Source organism: Sturnus vulgaris, chromosome 12 (genome assembly GCF_052056855.1).
Source record: "Sturnus vulgaris isolate bStuVul1 chromosome 12, bStuVul1.hap1, whole genome shotgun sequence".
NCBI classification, from domain to species: Eukaryota; Metazoa; Chordata; class Aves; order Passeriformes; family Sturnidae; genus Sturnus; species Sturnus vulgaris.
Window position 1 is genome coordinate 4,086,461 of NC_142254.1, and position 18,185 is coordinate 4,104,645.

Consider the following 18,185-nt stretch of genomic DNA (forward strand, 5'->3'; position numbering starts at 1 on the left):
GTTTGGTCAGGACTTACCGCTTGGAATGTCATACTGCAAAGGAGTTGTACAACTCCATTGCTAAAAACAATTAAGTGATTAACATGATTAAGGGTATTTTTGCAAGTGTTTTAGGGATGACTAACTCCAATGACAGCACTTACCTTATCACAGAATTCAGGATAATAATACTTTTTTTCCTGGATATACAGCTGCATAGAACGGCATTTTTTACGGAAGCAAGATCTTTAAATATTTACAAAAATTGAAAATATTTGTAACTGCAAGCAAAATGAACACAAGATGCCCACTCAGCTGCCTCAGGTTAATGAAAAACAAAGGAAATATTTTTGCTCATGCTTCTCTACCTTCTCAAGATAAAAACATCAACTATTTTTAATAGGATTAAAACACATGGTTTTAATGCACCAATAATATGACAATTACTTCAAGGTTGTCTTTCCAAAGCATTTCTAAATTAACAACTGCTTGCTATAAAGATCATCAAAATAGACTCCCCAAATTTTGGTTCACTCTCCCTATGAAATACACTACTGAGGCGCTGGACAAACATTGTCACAAATGGAACAAAGATGGATTTTCTTGTTTTTAAAGATAAACTAATTGGACATCAGTTTACCTGTGATTCCTAACTCAAAACTTCTTGGCAGAGAATAGGTTTAATGATTAACTTTTATAACCTCTGTACTTAAGCTGCTGCTTCTTCTGCATATTCTGGTTTCAGACATGGGCATGCCTTGCTTGTAACTGGCTGGGAGATCTAACAAGAGAAAGACACTTGACAAGGGTTCCTGGACCCCATTAACACCAAAGAAATAGAAATAAATCAGGTAAGTGGAAGCAAGAATTGATAAAGGTAATGACTGAAGCAGTCTAAATACATGACTTTAAAAGAGAGATATTGGGCACAAAGCTACAATGGACTTCAGTCATCCAAGCCCTGCATTCTTCATGTGTGCAGTTTTCTATCATAGGTTTAATCTTAGAAGTTGGATTCAGTATGATTAAATTAATTCAAAAGATATACTTGATGTCTTTATAGCCTAAATGTTTCTGAAGACCTACAATACTGAGATAGATGTTCTGTCAATTTAAAATGCTGCAGTTTCTGTACACAGTTACTGCTTAATTAAAAAAACAAACAAAAAACAACTTATGTTGCCTAAACATGATGCCTTCCAGAGTTACTATCTGTATAGAAGCATAAGGATGTTCAGCATTCAAACTCAAGTAATTACAGTAGTAGCGTCTTAGGAGAGAGGAGACTTTTGACTGAATCTGTTTCAGAGTCTCAGGACCTGACCCGACCAATTTCCTTCACTGTCTCAGACTGCAATTTAGACCAACACTAGGGGAAACAAGCAAAATCCTCACCGGAAAAAAAAAAAAAGTAACACTAAATTTAAATTTGAAAACAAATACTTTACATTCCAGTTCTAAAAAGGACAAAAGATTGGGTGGAAGATATTTACCCTGAATCAACAGAGAGAAGATTGGTGACTCTTTCTGGGGCAAAGAGCTGCTAAATGGATAATTATAGTAGCCCACACTCTGTTTAGCAGATACTTCCATCTCCAAGGAACTGAGGCAAGGCCACATTTAATGAAGAATGGAAAGAAGCTCTCCTAGATAAGAAGAAAACAGACGAGCTTTTGGGAGGAAGATAAAAACTATCTGGACCTTTGGAGGAGTTCAAAGGAAGGACTGGCTATAGAGGCTTGATTGTTCCAGTGAGGACATCCCGGAAAGCGAATGTAACCCGGGACAGAGGACACTGACATTCCCTTGCCAGGTGGGTAAAAGGAAAATCCACAGCGAGCCGGAGGATGAGGTGAAGCTGACATAACTTCTGCTCTGCCGTTTGTTTCTTCTCTCAGTAGGTCTTTCCTTTGCCTGTGAGTGTGTGCAGGTGTTTGTTTTCTGGTAATATTTACCTATTCTACTTTGTACCCACACGTGCCAGCCAAAGCCAAGCAACAATCATATGCTGGAGTAAGGTTTTCTTTTTATTTCCTTAGAAATTTCAACAAGAATAACAAATGGGGGAAGAAAGCTTGAAGAAAAGAAGAGGAGAGGACAAGGGAAGAGAGGACAGACAATCCATTCAGAGCCATGAACCCCAAAAGATGAACCTACAAAAGCAGGCAAACCTTTTTCTTTTCCCCTTTGGTCCATTGTGGAAGGGATTGGCAGAGGGAGGCAGGGGGGATATTTGTGCATATGCACCAACATAAAAACCCACTCCTGTGTCCAAAAATAGGCTAAAATCTCAACAATGTGGTTGGTTTACATTTTCAGAAACTGCTAATTACTGAAGTTAAATAGCCCTGATATAAACAGACTAAAACCCCTGGAATATGTCGTTGAAGTTATCAGATATAAAAATAATTCAAAGACTTACTCTAAGTTGATCAACTTAGGCATTTAATCATCTTTTTTTTTTTTTTCCACATGTACTTTTCAGAAGTTGTAGTGTGTTGTCCAGCTCATCGTTTCTGAAAGTTTGTTAGTGATTATAGCCAGGAAATAGGCACTGGTTCTTGAAGACCAGTGAAAATCGGTCTCCTCTAGAAAATTACAGATGCTTCAGAAAACAGTTGTGTCACTTCCTCCCAGGAGAGAGTGGCATTTCTCTTAAAATTAATTTAAGTAGCCTGGAAAAAGATTATCTATGTGGATTTAGTTTGGTGCCAAGACTGGAAAAATACTGATGTAATTAGAGTAGCCATAGCTATCAGAAAATATTGAGTAGCCCATGCCACTTGTTTTAGTAATACATACCTCGATTTCATTGGTTTCATGTAATATTGAAATCACTACGAATTTAGGAGAACATGTTCTTATCATCACCTAGAGGTATCCACACAATTCCTAGGCACAAATAGTTAAAGCAAAGAGAGGAAAAAAACTGCTCAACGAAAAAAACCAACCCCCCCCCCAAACAAACAAACAAACAAACACCTCCCAAAACCCAAAAACCTAAACCAAACCAAACCATAAAAAAAAACCTCTGGACTCCATCCATGAAAGACAATTTGTGAATCTTAGAAAACTCAGAATTTATTAAGTGCTTGTAAAAGAATGTCATTGGTAAATCAGAGGAAAGGGCAAGTTCACCATTCAAGGTTATATTTGAGACTCACATAATCCAAAAGAGAGTTTAATAAAGGAAATAGGCAGGCAAAACACAAATAGATGTGATTTTGAAAACAGCAGGAGTACACCACAGGGTACATAGAGATCTTGGAAAGAAGAGTGAAACTTTGCAAAATTGTTTAATATGTTTCTTTATAGAACTTATATATTGAAAGCCAATAAAAATAAGTCAGTAATGCCAATTACTGTAGTTCTATGATATTGAGAAGTAATTGGTGAATTGCTAGAAATTGTTCACAAAAACATCTCATTTCATTTCATTTCAAGGTGGGCCTCATTAGTGGAATCTGTATGATTGTTGGTACAATTATTGGCTCAGGTATCTTCGTTTCTCCAAAATCTGTGCTTGCCAATGTTGAAGCTGTGGGTCCCTGTTTAGTTATCTGGGCAGCCTGTGGAGTTCTGGCAACACTAGGTAAAGGACTTGATAAAAAAATCTGAATCTTTGCCTTCAATCTTTATATCTGCTGTTTCTGTGTACTTCTCTCATTTCACAAATTAGCTAATAGCACCTCGACCAAAATCAACTAAACCCTGCTGTATATATGCATAGCAGTACTCAAGCATCAATTTGAAATGGGGTGTTTATAAAAGACAAACTAAGTTTTAAATTTGTAAACCACACTCAATTTATTTTGAAACAAAGTTTTCGTTTTTCCTGATTCATCCACTGACTGTAATAAAGAGAATAGTCTTCTACTTAAATATGTGACATTTACTGGTAGTGAGCTTTTACTTTCTGCTAGCTTTCTAATTCTGTAATTCTAATTCTATTGTCTGAAAGTTTAGCACTAAGCACCTCAAAATATTTCAAGAAGTGAAATAAAGAAATTTTTGAGCATTGTATCAAGTGGGGCAGCATACAAGAAAAACCTTAATTCAAGATGCCACAATAGAAGAGGAAGTATAATTGTATTTTAGTGTTGGACTTAGCAGACATTTTATTTCAAAATTGTGCAGAAAGTCTGTTTTTTCAGGTTTCCAAAAGGTCACCCAGTGCTGTTCTCACTTAAAGGCTTCATATAGTGGTCATTTCTTAAACAGAAATTGAATGAACTCAAAATGTTTGTACTGGTTTTGGTGAAATCTTAAATATCAATGATATTAATTTTAAGACTGCATCTGAATAAATTCAGGGTATTTTTTTCAATTGCTCACAAGTAATTAAAATTGTATTTTTCATATACAATGAAATATGCACAAATATGAAGAGAGTAATTGTTGTAGTTGCAGTGTAGTGTAGTTGAGTTGCAGTGTATAGATCAATTTCCTTAACTTTCCTACCTATTCAAAAATGATCATCTGTTCCAGCAGTCCTGGGTTCCAAAGTGTCTGAACTAAACCTGCTTTTCTTGTTATTCAGGTGCACTTTGTTTTGCTGAGCTTGGTACAATGATCACAAAGTCTGGAGGAGAATATCCTTACCTTATGGAGGCATTTGGCCCAATTCCAGCATTTTTGTTTTCTTGGACCAGCTTGCTGGTTACAAAACCCAGTTCCTTTGCAATCATCTGTCTCAGCTTTGCAGAATATGCATCAGCTCCTTTTTATCCAGGCTGTGATCCACCCCAAGCTGTCATCAAATGTCTTGCAGCTGCTGCTATTGGTAAGAGCCACACTTTGAAAGACAGAGCAGATCCAAAATTGCACAGTGACCTGTGTCTGCCCCCATCAATAAATGCACTTCAGTACCCTGGAACTTCCTTAAGTTCATCTTCACAGATACCAAAAAAATCTTTAAGACACACTCCAGTGAGTCCTCCCCACAATAACTAATTAAACAGCATAAAAAGAATTGATCTAAATATGGTTTTTTTTTGCTAGTCCAAGGTTTTTTAAAATTCCTTATTAAGATAGATACAGCTGTATTATGAAGGCTTATCTCTAGCAGAAAAGGAAGAAAAAATAAGTCTGAAAATACTATTTCTTTATTTACCAAAATGCTGTGCAACTTCAAAATATATTTTGTTAAAGGTGCTATCAAAATCTAATTAATAAATTTGCTTTTGCTCACTATTTTAAGTTATCCAAACACAGGAAGTAAAATCTGTATAAAACATAGACAAAAAGTGTGACAGACAAGCAATACAGTAAATAAGGGGAGGGGCAACTTTTCTTTAAATTCTGACAAACAGTGCAAAAATTTAAAATTTTATTTCTTTTAGTGGTCATTACAATTGTGAATTCATTGAGTGTGAAGCTGGGAAGTTACCTCCAGAATTTTCTCACAGCTGCTAAAATGATCATTGTCACAATCATTATTGTAAGTGGAATTGTTCTCCTTGCACAAGGTAATAAAATATGTGTTATTTTAAAAAATTATTTTAACTTTTGCTAGGATCACTAAAAAATTCCTCACTGACAGAAGTGACACAGTAACAAAGCACAGCCCTGCATCTCTTCATTCAGAGTTTTAGTTCTGCATCTCCTGGAAACTGTGGTATTTTCTTTTAGAGAAGGGGGATGAGTGGAAAATGCAGCATTACAGATCAATTAATACAAAAGGGTATTAATTAATTTTTATAAGCGAAAAATTTCAAAACGTGAGACATATGTTGGAATGTTTTTTCATCTGGTGGGGATTACAAGAATGAATTTCAACACTGATCAGTAATCTTCCTTTTATTTGCAGGAAAAACCGATAATTTCAAAGATTCTTTCAAGGGCAGTAAAATTTCTGTTAGCTCTATCAGTTTGGCATTTTATAATGGACTCTGGGCATATGATGGATGGTAAGGAATTTTTATTAGCCTTAACAGTTAAACAGCCTTTAACTGGTTTACTGTCTCCCTGTAGAACTCTCTGAAGAAGGTAACAACTTATTATTAAGAATGTCTGAATGAATTGTGCAAAAAGAACACTAGTTTGGTTAAGAAAACCCCAGAAATTTGCTGTTTATTAGAGAAAGAAAATCTATTAGATCCCAAAAGGATTACTACTGCTGCTTTGCTGCTGAAGGTGCTTAGATAATGCAGGAATGGGAATATAACACAGTTTAATTCCACTGTGTTAGACAAAACAGCTTTCCCTGCAGGTTATCCCATCAAATTCCAGCTCTTGTGAAATATGCAGTGCTGTTTGATTCATCCAGGAGAACATCAAAAGGAACATTGTGTCAGAAATTACAAGGTTCAACTTGGAGATTTTTTTCTTAGGGAATGTCAGCTGGCATAGTGTTCTGATGGCACAAATCCATTGTTATTCTTAAATGTACAAACTGCAAAAGTCTACATATAGGTCTGTAATTTGGAAGCAAATAAAAATATAATATTTTTCTACCACACAGCAACTCCCACTTAAAAGCTTTTGAAACTGAGTTTATTTTAAATAGATTATTTTTATAGGTTCTGTTTCCAAGCTTGAGTGTCTGAACTCAGGCATGTAAGTCTGCTAATTCAGGCATTCATTTGGGCTTTTTAGGAGGGCAAAGAAGCTGATCCCTAAATAATTATTTGTGTATGCAGCCAGCAGGCACTAACATTTGAAAATTTGCCTTTGAACTGTCAATACTAACTCCTCAGGTTTTCAGAATGGATGAATATAAAAACCTTGTTTCAATTGGTCTACATGCTCTAGCAAAAATGGGTATTTGGAAATTCAAATTCAGATAGGTATAATCCTCAAAAAGGTTTTCATGCCTGTTTTCTAAGGACAGCATGACAGCAACAGCAGCAGAGCTGCTTTACTCTTTGCCCTCAGCACACTTGTGCTTTTATTTGAAAAGACTCAGATATCAAAAAGCATGAAGTTAAAGGGAGTCTTGTAAATCTAAGATGTGTACCAAATTTTTGTTTGGTTGTTCTGGGATATTTTATCCAAGATTTAGAGTTTCCGAAATAGCAGAGATAATGCAGAGAGAGATGGAGAATCAAGAGGCTGGCATGTGGGTAAGAAGCTCACATAGGTTTTGTCCTGCAGTTTTCCCACTTAAAAGATGGATTTTACTTTTTTTTTTCCTATTTTTAAACTGAAAAAATTAAAAACAATAACCTAAGAAATAACACCTCACTGTATAGTATAGTCACATTTAAACACCAGACTGCTAAAATACTCTATGAATGTTTTTCTTTCCAGGAATCAACTCAATTACATCACAGAGGAACTTAAAAATCCTTACAGGTAAAACTGTGTAGGAAAGCAGTGTTTTTACATGCAAGATATCAAACTATGTCTTTTTCTATAAGCAAGCATATATTTTGGTTTGTTTTTTAAAAGCACTAATATTCTATTATTCAAAGCTAATTTACTTGTATTACAGGCTTTGTATCTTTGCATAATTTGTATTTTTTTTCTTTTTTTTTAATCCTGATTTCCATAGCTCTACATTTAAAAAAAAAAAAAAATACACCTAAAGAGCATATCAGGAAAAGTAAGAATCCACAGTTTACTATGATAACTGGACCAGTGATACAGCAGTGCTGATGGGGTCTTACTTTTCCATTCTTTAGAAATCTACCACTGTCTATAATTATTGGAATCCCCCTGGTAACAGTTTGTTACGTTCTGATAAACATTTCCTATTTCACCGTAATGACTTCAACAGAACTTCTGCAGTCCCAGGCAGTTGCTGTGGTAAGCTACTTACTTTTGTAATAGAACACCTGAAGAAAGCTGTGTGCAATGAAATCATGCAAATCATTAAGTTCCATTAATTTTTGGAAGATAAAATTAATTTTAGTCTAAGCTGTTAGTGCCACCTTTCCCCCTATTATTTATTATCATTTCTTAATCTAAAATTTCAGTAATGTCGAATTTAAAGAGTAGCTCTATGAGATCCAAATGGGAATAAAAGAGGGAAGCAAAGGGAATGCAATCTTCAGCAAACGTTTTGTAAACATTTCAGGTCAGAGGGTGGCTGCTTTCCATAGGCAGCAAAAATAAGGAAAGAGAAATAACATCTGACAGTTGCTTTGCCATTTTCAGTGTTTCCAGTAGTTCTGAGAAAGAAGCACATGTGAAATGACAGTAGATCAAAGATTGTTATTATGGAGATAACAGTAAATAGTCCATCATTCGCTTCCACCTTATTCTTTTTTTAAATTTTTTTTTCCTCAACAAATGTGAAAGATATGATTTTTACATTTTTGCAAGACCTACTCGTGCAGGTAAAATTAGAAATTCTGTAAGGTTCTGAAACCATAAAAAATGCATTTGCCCCTTCAGTTGCACTCAGTAAATTTTCTGTGTCTCTGAAACAACTGTTGAGGTCCTGCAACAATTTTCCTAAAGCTAATTTTTGGGGAAAACAAACAGTATGTGACAAGCATTTAAATATATAGTCTAACACAGTGAAGAAGTACAGTAATGTTGAAATGCTTTTTTTTTTTTTTAATAAAAGTTTTTGAAATTTAGATGTTCTGTGCATTTCAGCAGCTTGTCTGCTCCACAAAGTACAGCAAAGAATGAAGTTAAATCTTGTATAAGAACTAGTCCTCTTCAATACACCTTTAAACTTAGACAATCTGAACACCACACATCAACTAGCACTGAACTGATCAGACTAAATTAACAAAATCTCAGAAGTGGCACTGGGCAGAGATTTCTATGGAGCTGTAACTTCCCTTTGAGCATCCTGCTCCTGCACAAACAAACACCACTGGTGTCAGACCTGTGCACAACCAAAGCTCTTTATGCTCGACTTAACTAGAAAACAAAACCCCAACTAAAAACCTAAACCTACCTGACCTGTCCAAAACATTTAAATTCGAATTATTTGCTGTTGGTCAATGTACCTACATGAGATCTACAGCAAGAACTAACACACCACGCCACAGGTGAGAACTCAAATGGCCAGAGGGAGTTTGTCCTGTACCTGTTTGTCCCCAGGCTGTCACTGCTGAGGTTCCTCCTTCTGGGAACAGCTCTTGGTGTGGAGGATGCTGTGCAGCAATGCCATTGTCTCTGCAGACACATCCCAAACCACGTGTCCATAACAGAATTTAATTGCTGTGTAGTTTTTACATCTGTCTTCCAAAGTTTCCTACGGATGTTGCATCTCAAACATCATGACAATAATATTCCACTCCATTTTATAGTGGTCAATGAATTAATTTATTTGGCAGAGCATTCTTTAATAACTCCACAAAATACACAACATGGCTTTGTCAGTACATAGCTCAGATACCCATTTACTTTACCCACAAAGAAGCTCTAGCATTACTGAATATACTAAATGGCAGTTCAAATGACAAAAGTGATTAATTTTAATCCCATATCCCAGACATTTGGAGATAGAGTCCTTTATCCAGCCTCTTGGATAGTTCCTCTCTTTGTGGTATTTTCGACACTTGGATCTGCCAATGGCACCTGTTTTACTGCAGGCAGGTAAGTCTCCTTCTAAATATCTTCAAATGAAAGGTTCTGAAGGATGGAAACATTTTATACATGTAGCTACAGACATAAGGACATTCTTCTGATCCACACTATAGAAAATGTAATTTAAAATTGCCTGTAAATCTAGCTGTATTGTTCAGTTTTCAAAAAATAAACAGTGGCTGCTCAGGTCTGAAAAATCAGAAAATATGGTATCTTCTTAATTCAATAATAATTCGATTCTTAATTCAACCTTAATTCAAAGGTTTTTTTCATCTCTCATTAATTTTAAAGCTGAGAATTAAACAATTAAAAGTTACCAGTAAAAACATGACTAGACCAGCAAAAGTAACTGAGAAGCTATTCCTTTCTCTTCGTTGTTCAGTGCTTCCATTTATTATTTAAAATATTTTAAAATTTGAACAGCATCTGAATAAATGTGGCTGTAAAAGACCATTTTTTGACAAAAGGTTGTCAATATAGCTTTTTTTCTATGAAACACATGAAAAAGGAAATATGTAATTAAAAGGGACACAGTAGGTAACATTTCCCAAAATAATTTTCAATTATATGTTTAAAATAACGATTCTGAAATTAGTTTCAAGTGTATTATTTTAATACTGGTTTAGAATTTGTTTTAGCTCACTGCTTTAATACTGGTTATTTCATTTCCCCCATTTTAAACTGCTACAATACTCTTTAAATCCCAATGCATATCAAAGAAAACACTGATGAAATGAGCTGGATGTCTATTTTTAGTGACACCAGTGAAAGTCCAGGTGCCACACTAACTCCCTTGCCTTGTTTTTGTTTTGTCAGACTTGTTTATGTTGCAGGTCGTGAAGGGCACATGCTAAAGGTACTATCTTACATTAGTGTTAAGCACTTAACACCAGCACCTGCTATCATATTTTATGTAAGTATATATTCTAAGTACAGAAAAATTATCACCTATCACCAAAAATTCCCCAGCAATACTTTCACAGCTCCCTATAAGCAGTTTTGACAAATACCTTGAGCTATCTAGACAAGAAAATTGCTAAATACATTTTGGAAAAAAGACTACACAAAACCCCCAACTTCTCTAATTTGAACATATTCATTCCAGAACTGGATTTTAGAAATCAAAATGGTTGAGAATCAATGGCATGAGAACAAAAACTGAAATGAATGGTTAGCATTTCACAGGATGCTTGCATGCAAGCTATCACTACCCTGTTTCTTCCATGTAGGAATATTTCCTCCATGTAAAAAACTTGCATCTCACTAAAAAATTCCAGTAAATTTAAGAATAAATCTAGAACATGTTGTTATTTTTATTTTACCCATTTATCTTCAAGGCAAAACAAGATATATTCAACCCTGCCAGGAAAATTAATCCACAAACACCAGTGGTTTTTGTCCAAAAAGGAGACAGAGAAAATCTGTAAACTTATTGGAATAAAGGGAGAGGTTATGAGCATTTCCCCCGGGGTCTCTCAGATTATTAGAGGACACAGTCTCCTTTTCATCCCAATTTCCTGGCCACATTTCCCTCTCTTTCCCCACTGGCTGAGGTACTTGAGAGGTGCAGACTTCCCACATTGCCTAATGCAGATCTCCTTTCCAATGTGTGCCCCTTCCCCCCACCTTTTCCTCGTGTCTCTGTTCTTTTTCTCTAAATCCAGAGATGTAGCTCAGTCTCCAGTGAGTAACAGTCTGTGTCAATTAGTGGAATTCCTATGGAATTTATGGTTCCCCCCACTGCTTCTTTCATGTCTCTGTATCTGGCCTCATCTACCATCAGGCTCACAGTTTGTTTGTAAAGACACCTCCTTCTCATCCCTTTCAATCCCTCCTCTTCTTAATTTCTCAATAATTGTCTTTACAAACTCCAGTTATCATTGACTTGACTTTCTGTTCCTGGGTCCTTTTTGGTTATGCATTTATATTCAGTGACATCATTTTCTTTCCTTTTGAAGCCATTTCTGGGTCTGTAGCTATTACCTGCATCCCTCTGATCACATGTTGAATAAGTTGTACTAAGCAAAGGATCATGCATGGTAAAAAGACTAGAATGGATATAGCACATAAGAGGAAAAAAAACCAGTTGTTTAACCCATAGTCCACAAGGTAACCATGAAAACATGTCCCATTCCCAACCTTTCCACATTTGGACTAGTACATGGGCTAATTTTCTTATTCTCTTTGTTATTTGTTTTACCACTTTTCCATTGTCATCTATTTAGCAGTTAGAGTAATTTAATTTTCCACACACTTCCCCTTCTTCTGCTAATAGATGATTCCATATCATCTGATGTTGAAATATTTAATTCTTCATCTGAGTGGTTTGGTCAGCAAGAAGGTCAAGAGCTGCAGCTGTCTGGTTGGTCATTATTTCAAAGACAGCTTGTAACTTTATTACCAGATTTAAATGATAAATAGGTTCTCTGGCACCTGATGTAAATTAATTTGGATGCCCAGGGGCTGGTCCATAGTGTTGTATGGGTTGCTCAGGTGGCCATTCATCTTTTCCCCACTCTTGGGTGCTCCCTCCAGCCAGGGATGCCTCAGCTGACTGCTTCTCTCTAAGCAGACCACCATGTACCTTGATTCCTGACTGATTTCCCTGAAGCTGTGGTGGGAAAAAGAGCAATGGCTTAGGATATCCTACATAACATTTTAACCAGCTTGGAGGTAACCTGCAATAAGCATGTTGGCCACAAATCCTATAATGCCCTGTCAAAGCCCAGGTCCCAGTGGCAAAGGCACCCTCCCAATTTTCATCATCAGTTGGTGGATCAAAATACAGCTAATACAAAAGCTGAAAATACAGCTGTTAGACTGGGTCTAACAGTCCTCCAACAATAGTTGCCCCACCATAAAGATCACAATATTTGCATTTCCAAGCCCCCACGTGAGGTTTCCACCTACAGTTACATCTCAGATCTGTTTTGTTGGATCTGGACCAGAACTTATTAAAAGGGTTTGAATTCTGTTCTGGTGTTGCCCCTTCCACTGATAGTCATGGACAACATGTGCCCTACTTGTGGAATTATCTCAGGGGCAGCTTAAAAATAAAGGGTCAAAAAAACCTTCCCTACTGCTTTACAGCCTTTAAAATCCTTTTGGTAATTATGATAGGAACACCTTGCCCAGCTACCATTAGTGAGCTTAACATGCATTTGATTCCCTTTGCCTCAATATGTAGAACAATCATAAGGAAGGCATTTGGGGGTCCAGCAGTATAAGCCCAAAGATATAAACCCAGTCACAAGCACTTTTTCCCATGTAAATGCTTCCTGTTCTATTTAGACAATAAGTGCCTCTTTCAGAAGAATGAAGCAGCCATGGACTTGCTTCCTCATCCCAAAATCCCATTCCAATATGGATCTCACTCAGGGTGCTAATCCACCATTTATGTCCGACTGGGCTGGCCACCCATGGCCACTCTTCACATCCCCCTGGCCCTCCACAGACCAAACAATTGCTGAAGTTAAAGGTTTTTGCTCCTTCTCCTAGGACTAAAAAATCATTCTCCCACCTCTGGCCCAAACCTAAGTGACAATATAAAGATAAGGTTATTAAGAGAAACATTCTAATAGTGTATTCTAATGACCTAGTCTAATTTTCACCTTGTCTTCTGCACCACCTGTGGTGAGTGAAGGCACAGAAGCCACTTAAGAGAAAGAAAACAATGACAGCAAGTAGTAGCTCCCCAGTGGATATTCCAAAGGAATAGGGACTATTTCAGCAGCAGTCTGTGGGTAGGCACACAGGGCACTGGCTGCTGCTCCAGTCCCCTCCTGCAGTGTCAGTCACTGCCTGCCATCCTTCCCAGCTGAGATGTGCAAATCTCTGGGGCTGCAGACACCTTGGCCCGAGTGTGATGGGTCTACCCATGTTCAGCTGTTTTGATGGCTGTGTCTGTGCTCAGCAACACCTGGCAAGGCCCACACCACTTCACCACCAGTGGTGCTTCTTCCCACTCCTTAACCAGGACTAAATCCCCTGGTTGGATGTTGTGAACAGCAAAATCCAAAGGCAGGCTCTGTGCCAGCTGAGCTTCTTGTCAAAGAGATTTCACAAGAGACAGGATTCAGGCCACATATTATTTTAAATATACATCACTTATTTCCACCCCCCAGCTAGGTTGAGAATTACAAGGGTAAGGAATTCCAAACATCAATTTGAAGGGAGATAATTGAATATCTCTTCTAGGTCTGGCCCTTATTCTTGCTAAAGTCAGTGGCAAGAGCTGTACCCACGGCATCTTTCTTTCTATCACCAAGTGCAAAAAGTGTTTCTTTATTTCTCCATTCATTCTTTCAACCCAGCCCAAGTTCTATGGGTGCCATGGGGTATGGAGGTTCCTCTGTATCCCTAAAGCAGTCATAACTCCTTGAATAATTCTTCCTGTAAAATGAGTTCCCCTATTGCAGTGTATTGCTTCCACAATCCTGTATCTTGGAATTATTTGTTCCAAAAACACCTTAATAACTGATGCTGTAGTTGCTGAACCAGTTGGAAATGCTTCTGGCCACTCTGTTAATTGACATACTATTACCAGAAGATATTTAAATCTTGCCACACGGGGCATTTTTGTAAAATCCACCTGGCATCTCTGGAAGGGACATACAGCCCAATGCCTCCCTCCCCTGGCCAGTTTCTTTGTAACTCTGTTATTGTTTTTTAGCACAAATAAACAACCCTCAATAGCTCACTTTGCCAGAGTAAAAAGACCCACAGCAGCATACATTTTGGGAAGGCTTCTGCCAATCCTTGAGAGCCCCAATGGTTCCCTTCATGGAGTTGTTTTAGTATCTATAAGGCCAGAGCTTTTGGTATCCACTGCTTACCATCCCTTGTAAACCAGTTACCCCCTCTTCCCTCTGCCCCACTCTTTCTAATTATCTGCAGCTCCTCTGGTGGAAAAGCATTTCCCTGGCAGTGCTGGGGTTACTGGGAGCAAGGGAGGATCTTAGAGATTTCTGGCAACAATGCAGCTTTCCAAGCTTCATCTGCCAGTCAGTTACTGCCTCCTATTGTCTCCTCTGAGCACCCTGCCTGGTGCCCCTCTCTGTGGATTATTGCCACCCCTTTTGGTAAATTTACCACCTCCAATAGGCGAGTAATTAATCTCTCATGAGCTAATGATTTTCCCCTGCAGGTTAATAAACCTCTTTCTTCCCATAGTTTCCCAAATGCATGTATCACCCCATATGCATATCTAGACTCAGGAAAAATATTCACTGTCTTGTCCTGGTACAATTCACAGGCTCTCACAAGTGCACACAGCTCATGTCTGAGCTGACCATGTGGGTGGCAATCTCTCCTTTTAATTCCTTTCCATTAATGATAGTGTATCCTGTAAATCGCTTCCCTTCTACCACCCTTGCAGACCCATCAATAAACACATTTTGTCCCTGAGGCCAGGGAGTGTCTCATACATTTTCCCTAGCCTATCACTTGAATGCAGTCATGGGCTTCTCCTTGGTCCCCCTCTCCAGGGGGACAGGACGCTGGATTAAAATCTTCCCCACTTTTGAATTTTAAATCCTCGTGGATTCATGCTGTAATAACCAAGTGCTGCTCATCCATTTGGAGGCTCTCTCAGTTAACAAAGCTTTAACCTGATGTGAAAATTTAACAATCAGCTATTCTCCTATTTCAGTTTTCAGGCTCCAGTTGCCATCAGAGCTGTGGCTGCCCAGTTCTGCAGACTCAGGGCCAGCCTCTGGCCACTGGCTCTAACAGCTTAGAAAAATAGGCAACAGGCCTCCGTGTTCCCCCATGCTCTTGTACCAAAATTCCTCCAGCATGGCCTTCTTTAACATCCACATAGAGCTCAAATTCCTTTTCTGAGTCTGGAAGAGCCAAGACTGGGGCATTAACCAATTTGTCTTCTAATTTTCTAAAGCTTTGCTCTCCTTCTGGTGTCCATACCACAACGTTAGGACGGTCTAGGGTTAAAAAGTCATATAAAGGTCTGGTTAAATCAGAAAAATCTGTAATCTGTGCTCTGCAGTACCCCACCAACCCTAAAAACTGCTATTACTCTTTTTTTTATGGTAATGGTACTTGTAAAATTCCGTGTATTCTTTCTAGATCAATACACTCTAACCCTCCAGTCAAAATGTGCCTCAAATATTTAACCTTTTTCTCTACCATTAACATTAAAAACCTACAAATATATTTTAAATCGTCAAGATATTCAGTCAACAATACAACAGATTAATGCATAAAAATTATAAGCATTTTGACTAAAAATGGAATTAAGATTGCACACAAAAATAACCACACTTTGGCAGGATGCAGCCACAAACTTTAAAGGTGCTGCAATACAATTACACCCAAATATTAAAGCAAAAGCACTCACAGTTCATATTCTGGAACATTACACATGCAGCTATATTGAAACAGAAGTAAAATTCAGCCTTCTTCTGTAATTTCTGTTTTCATTTTTAGGGGGCCATTGCTATTATTTATATCATTCCTGGTGACATTGATACGCTCATAAATTACTTCAGTTTTGCAGTCTGGATATTTTATGGTTTAACTGTACTTGCACTAATTGTTATGAGGTTTACAAGGAAGAATCTCAGGAGACCTATCAAGGTAAGTTCTGTGTGGCTTTTCCTCCATTCCATAGATGCAGTAGCATGAATTCACACTGAGTATCTGGATATTTAAACAGCACCCTTGGGCAGTATCCTTGTTTTTTACTCCCCTTGCCTGAAATCTAGCCATTTAATAGCAGTTCTGCACCAGGACTAAGATCATAAGGACGGGGATAAGATTAAAAAATGCTGATTTTCACTTGCACAGACAACAGGGCACAAGCCAAATTTTCACAGATAGGTAATTGCTGTCTGCAGACTGGGTTCTACCCAGTTCTATCATTGAAAGAATATCCAAAATAAGACCCCAGGTTATTGCATGAAAGTCAGTTCCCACATTTATTAAAATGCAAACTTGTACACTGCAATTTGAAATATTCCCTAAGAGATCTTAGTGAATTATTTGGCAGAAGAGTTTTCCCTATCCATATTTCTGCTACTCCTTCAATTTTCCCATCTGATTACAGAGAATTTTAAAGTAAAAAAATGAAAATAATTTTTTATTTATTATAAGGGAATAAGGGAATTATTTTATTTATTATAAAGGAATCAAAATATTCTTTCATACAGGCAACATCTTTAAGAACAGCTAAAGAATGAAGAAGTGATTTTATTCTTTGTATCTTGCAGATACCCATCATCATCCCTGTCATAGTGACACTGGTCTCAATTGTACTGGTATTGGCACCCATCATCAGTGCTCCTGAACTGGCCTATTTGTACTGTATTTTATTTATACTTAGTGGACTTATAGTTTATGCACTTTTTGTTCATTTAAAATTCGACTGGCCACAAAAAATATCAAGTAAGTATACCTCATGTAGCCAGCTGCAAATTCAACATTTGCTAAACTTGAGATTAATTAGTATAATAAAGCTCAGTGTCTGGTCAATCCCTTCTAAAGCAAGTGAGCAGAATGTGGAGGGGAGCAATTTTATAATGGGCTTTACTGAAGACTCTATTTTATTCCTTCCTGTTGAAAAGAAGTAATGTCTAACTTGAGGAAAAATTAAACTTAATTCACAAAAAACCAACTCATCGCTGTAGTAGCACAAAGAAACAGAACTAATTAATTTGTAAATTTAGTTTTTCAATTGTCTGTATTTCAAAACATTGCTTTAGCGATTAACTAAAGATTAGCAGACATAATTTCTTATGCCACCAAACACTGGGCTTTTAACTCTGGTTATTAATGTTACTATTCTTACTAAAGAAAATGCTAACAGCATAAAGATAAAAAAATAATCCCAGGGCTGGGTACAGTGAAAGCTGCAAGAACCCAGCATGACCATTTATGACCTGATTGCTCATTCCCTAGAGAAACTCTGATATTATCTCAGGTAAAACAGGATACACAGGTATTTCTAAGAGGCTAATTGGAATTAGATACAACAGCATTAGCTTACAGACATGCAAAAAAATCAATAATCTGTCTCTGTTGTCCCCAGGACTATTAATTATAATTTAATAATTATAATTATTATTTAATTATGGAATTTTGGAATTGGATATGTACTCTAATGAAAGTCTGGAAATGTGAAATGCTGTAGTTTGGATCTTAAGACTGTTTATTCTCCACTCTTTCTTTTTCATTTTGAAATAGGAATGCAGATAAAAAACCAACTACGTAGAAGGATAGTTTTCTCACTTAGAAAATCAGTTTGAATTGAAATATTGTTCTCTTATAAAGACTCTAACAATAAATCTTTTCCTCAGATCCCATCACCATGCACCTCCAGATGCTTTTGGAAGTTGTTCCAGAAGAGGAAGTTACTGAATGAAGTATTTTATACCCACCAGGTTATGTGCTGTACTGGTTGAATTAGATTCAATTTCGTTTGGCACACATACATACTTGCTAAATTGTTATGTTCATACTGGTGTATTAGTTTTGCAACACTTCAGTACTTCAAAGCATTAAATATATATAATAATAAAAGATTTCTAAGACAGACTACAGTGTCCAGCAAAGCTGGTTTTATTGTTTGTTAATGTTATGGTGCCTTGTTTTCTGAATTAAAATTTTTAGCAAAGATGTGTTTCAATGTCTTTACAAACGATTCCATGGGTGAAGGTATGGGTGTCAATGTGTTTGAAATGGGTGTTAATGTCTCTGCC

General features: G+C 37.1%; 1 protein-coding gene across 1 annotated transcript; it reads left to right on the plus strand.

The window, feature by feature from the left end:
• Positions 1 to 718: 718 nt before the first annotated feature.
• SLC7A9 (solute carrier family 7 member 9) lies at positions 719 to 18,094 on the plus strand. The gene is made up of 14 exons (XM_014882065.2): positions 719 to 830; positions 1,563 to 1,792; positions 2,019 to 2,144; positions 3,424 to 3,571; positions 4,520 to 4,762; positions 5,322 to 5,447; positions 5,789 to 5,888; positions 7,231 to 7,275; positions 7,605 to 7,728; positions 9,377 to 9,480; positions 10,288 to 10,384; positions 15,916 to 16,065; positions 16,698 to 16,872; positions 17,784 to 18,094. Exons 3-14 carry the CDS (start codon positions 2,040 to 2,042, stop codon positions 17,846 to 17,848), a joined length of 1,482 nt encoding a protein of 493 aa, XP_014737551.2. The 5' UTR covers positions 719 to 830; positions 1,563 to 1,792; positions 2,019 to 2,039; the 3' UTR covers positions 17,849 to 18,094.
• Positions 18,095 to 18,185: the final 91 nt, after the last annotated feature.